At 41.1% G+C, this 4,577-nt stretch overlaps 1 protein-coding gene across 1 annotated transcript in view; it reads left to right on the top strand.

Annotated features, from left to right (window-relative positions):
- ARPC3 (actin related protein 2/3 complex subunit 3) overlaps nt 1-2,241 on the top strand; it is a 17,765-nt gene extending 15,524 nt beyond the window's left edge. The window contains exons 5-7 of the mRNA XM_032239228.1: nt 3-129; nt 479-573; nt 1,921-2,241. Coding sequence (XP_032095119.1) covers nt 3-129; nt 479-573; nt 1,921-1,983 — 285 coding nt within the window. The 3' untranslated portion in view covers nt 1,984-2,241. The remainder of the gene's footprint in view (nt 1-2; nt 130-478; nt 574-1,920) is intronic.
- The last annotated feature ends 2,336 nt before the right edge of the window (nt 2,242-4,577 follow it).

Here is a 4,577-nt window from a genome sequence, read left to right as displayed (position 1 = left end):
AGTGCAATTCCAAAAGCCAAGGTGAGAAAGAAATGTATACACTGGGAATCACTAATTTTCCCATTCCTGGAGAGCCTGGTTTTCCACTTAATGCGATTTATGCCAAACCTGCAAACAAACAGGAAGATGGTAAGAACAGGTCTCCATCCTCTCTCTCTGGCGCAAGAACATTTTCTCTATTTGACTTCCTACCACCCCGCCTTTTCTTGCCTTGATTCATGTACAGATGGAGAGTGAAATCATAGGAAGTACATTATCTTATTAGTCACTTTCACAAGTGATTCTCAGCAACAAGGATGACATGCAGAAAAATCTTTTGAACCAAAACAAATGTTATAAAACCATTTGGAATGTCATTTCTATTTTGTATCCTGTTCAAATGTATAAAAATGTATTGCCACAGCAAGAATGCAGACCTGCAACCAGTACATTTGGGATGTGTTCGTAAATACAGTTTTTTTAAATTGTTCTGTTTTAGAAGTGATGAGAGCCTATTTACAACAGCTAAGGCAAGAGACTGGACTGAGACTTTGTGAGAAAGTTTTCGACCCTCAGAATGATAAACCCAGCAAGGTAAGACCGTCTTTGCCTGCTTAATTGGTAAATTACCTTTTTTTTTTTTTTTTTTTGTGGAGGGGTTTTCCCTTTTTTACCCAGGTGGGGGGGCAATGGTGCGATCTCGGCTCACCGCAACCTCCGCGTCCTGGGTTCAGGCAATTCTCCTGCCTCAGCCTCCCGAGTAGCTGGGATTACAGGCACGCGCCACCATGCCCAGCTGACTTTTTTTTGTATTTTTAGTAGAGATGGGGTTTCACCATGTTGACCAGGATGGTCTCGATCTCTTGACCTCGTGATCCACCCGCCTCGGCCTCCCAAAGTACTGGGATTACAGGCGTGAGCCACCGCGCCCGGCGGTAAATTACCTTTTATACTGTAGCCACCATTGAACACACTGAGGTCTTCCATTGCAAGAATACTTTTAGTTTCTGCATTGCAGTGTTGCTTAACTTTGAGTATGTGTCTAGTATGTAATATAAGTTCACTGAATCACACTAAATAATGAATTGCTGGCCAGTTGCAGTGGCTCAGGCCTGTAATCCCAGCACTTCGGGAGGCCAAAGCAGGTGGATCACTTGAGGTCAGGAGTTCGAGACCAGCCTGGCCAACGTAGTGAAACCCCATCTCTACTGAAAATACCAAAAATTGGCCAGGCGCAGTGGCTCACGCCTATAATCCCAGCACTTTGGGAGGCCAAGGTGGGTGGATTATGAGGTCAAGAGATTGAGACCATCCTGGCCAACATGGTGAAATCCTGTCTCTACTGAAAAATGCAAAAATTAGCTGGGCATGGTGGATGTGCGCCTATAGTCCCAGCTACTCGGGAGGCTGAGGCAGGAGACTTACTTGAACCCAGGAGGCGGAAGTTGCAGTGAGCCAAGATCACGCCCTTGCACTCCATCCAGAAAATACCAAAAATTATCAAGGTGTGGTGGCACTCACCTGTGATCCCAGCTACTCAGGAGGCTCAGGCAGGAGAATTGCTCGAAACCAGGAGGTGGAGGTTGCAGTGAACCAAGATCATGCCATTGTACTCCAGCCTGGGCAACAGAGTGAGACTTTATGTAAAAAAAAAAAAAAAAAAAAAAAAGAACTGCTTATAATAACATTTTAGTTGTGTTCTTACTTTGTGCATTGTAAATCCATAGAACAGGTTTTTTTGTGTGAGATATTTTGGATGTATTAAATTACTTTGTCATAATTTTGAGTGACCTGTGAGCCTAGAAAAGAAAATTTTACATGTGCCTTCAAAGAGTTTTTATAAGAGATTCCAGACTAATACAAAATTTCATTACTAAGTAAATGTGGACTCTATTGTGATTTGACCCCCACTATTCATTCTGTGTTGTCTCCTCTTGTTAGTGGTGGACTTGCTTTGTGAAGAGACAGTTCATGAACAAGAGTCTTTCAGGACCTGGACAGTGAAGGGAGCTCGGGCAGCCACCATCTCCAGAGCTCTGGGCAGCATTTTCCAGCAAGATATATACAATCTTTTGCCTTTATTTCATAAAGTTTTATACAGAAGAGAGAAGAGCATGTCTTTACTTGAAAAACTCTTGATCAAGAATTCGGGTAGGAGAAAAGAAAGTATGTTATCAAGGGTGATTTGAAACTTTCTGCAGTATTAAGCTGGCGCTTAATAAGTAATAATAAAGAAATTTCTAACATTCCATGTCAGAAAAACTTTATTGCCTGCCTTTGACATTCACTTACAATTTGTTTTGAGATCAAATTCACATTCCATAATACCCTTTTAAAGTGTACAGTTAACCTTTTTTTTTAGTATATATATAAAGTTACACAACCATTACCACTAATTCCAGAGCATTTTCATCACTCCTGTACCTGCTCTCTTGTCACCCTACCCCACATTCCTCCCTAAGCGCCTGTCCCTCCCACCCCTTTTTCCAGTATTAATCTGTTGTCTGTTTCTATGGATTTGCTTATTCTGGATAATTGATGTAAATTTAATTTTTTATACAACATGTGGCCTTTTATGTCCACTTTCACATAACATTCATCCATGTTAAAGCATACATCAGGGCCGGGCATGGCAGCTGACGCCTGTAATCCCAGCACTTTGGGAGGCCGAAGATCAAGAGATCGAGACCAGCCTGACCAACGTGATGAAACCCCATCTCTACTAAAAATACAAAAATTAGCCAGGTGTGGTGGCTTGTGCCTGTAGTCCCAGCCACTTGAGAGGCTGAGGCAGAATTGCTTGAACCTGGGAGGCCGAGGTTGCAGCGAGCCAAGGTCATGCCACTGCCGTCCAGCCTCACGACAGAGTGAGACTTCATCTCAAAAAAAGATAAAAAGCACATCAAAGCCTTTTTTCTCTTTTTCTTTTTTTGTTGTTGTGTATATGTATGCAATAAAATATATATAATATTTATAATATATATAATATATATATAATATTTACCACTATATTACCCATTTTTTAAATTGTACAATTCAGCCCTTTAATTGCATATACCATATTGTACAACCATCACCACTATTTGCAAAAGTTTTTGTTGTTTTGTTTGAAAAAGGGAAGGGAAGGGTCAAAGCTTTTTAATTACACAAAATGGAAATGATAACATTTAAGTCTCTGGTAATTATAACCTCCAGCCTCTAGTAATCTCTGATTTACTTTTGTCTGAATTTGTTCATTCTAGATACCTCATATAAGTGAAGAAAGACAATGTTTGTCCTATTGTTTCTGGCTTCTTTTTTTTTTTTTTTTTTGAGACGGAGTTTCGCTCTTGTTGCCCAGGCTGGAGTGCAATGGCACGATCTTGGCTCACCGCAACCTCCGCCTCCTGGGTTCAGGCAATTCTCCTGCCTCAGCCTCCTGAGTAGCTGGGATTACAGGCATGAGCCACCATGCCCAGCTGATTTTTTGTATTTTTAGTAGAGACGGGGTTTCACTATGTTGACCAGGATGGTCTCGATCTCTTGACCTCGTGATCCACCCGCCTCGGCCTCCCAAAGTGCTGGGATTACAGGCGTGAGCCACCGCGCCCAGCCGTTTCTGGCTTCTTTCACTTAGTGTAAACATAAACACATTCACCATATTGTAGCAATGATCAGAACTGCATTCTTTTTTATGGCCAAATAATATTCCATTGTGTGGATGCACCACAATTTGTTTATCCATTTTTCAGTTGATAGACATTGAAGTTACTTCCATTATTTGACTTAAGAACAGTATTGCCAAGAACATTCATGTACAAATTTTTGTGTGGACTTAAATTTTTCTTTTGGTATGTACCTAGGAATGGAATTGGTGAGTCATAGGATAACTCTGTTTAACTTGCCTAAGAACTGCCAGATTCTTCTGTAGCAGCTGCATTATTTTACATTCCTACCAGCAATCTAGGATCTCATTTCCCCACATCCTCACCAGCACTTGTTTTTTGCTATACCTGTGGGTGTGAAATGGAACCTCATCGTGGGTTTTGTGTTTTTGATTTGTTTCTTTAATGACTAATAATGTTGAGCGTCTTTTTTTTTCTCAGAGTCTTGCTCTGTCACCCAGGCTGGAGTGCAATGGCTAGATCTCGGCTCACTGCAACCTTTACCTCCCAGGTTCAAGAGATTGTCCATGCCACCACGCCCAGCTAATTTTTGTATTTTTAGTAGAGATGGGGTTTCACCATGTTGGTCAGGCTGGTCTTGAACTTCTGACCTCAAGTGATCTTCCCAACTCAGCCTCCCAAAGTGCTGGGATTACAGGCATGAGCCACTACGTCTGGCCAACGTTGAGCATCTTTTCATGTAGATATTGCCTATGTATATGTCTTTGGAGAAATGTTCATTCAGATCCTTTGCTCAGTTTTTACATGGCTTGTCTTTATGTTGAATTACAGTTGTTCTTTATACATTCTAAATTTTAGACCCTTATCAGATATGATTTAGAAAAGTTTTCTCCCATCCTGTGGGTGGTTTTTCACCTTCTTGATGGTATTCTTTTAAGCACCAAGGTTTTTAATTTTGGCAACATTCGTCTATTTTTTCTTTGGTTGCTTGTG

The sequence above is a fragment of the Sapajus apella genome, unplaced genomic scaffold (genome assembly GCF_009761245.1).
Source record: "Sapajus apella isolate SASKATOON/1434 unplaced genomic scaffold, GSC_monkey_1.0 scaffold2, whole genome shotgun sequence".
Taxonomy (NCBI): domain Eukaryota; kingdom Metazoa; phylum Chordata; class Mammalia; order Primates; family Cebidae; genus Sapajus; species Sapajus apella.
Note: the sequence above shows the minus strand (reverse complement) of the source record. Positions and strands in the feature narration are given on the sequence as shown.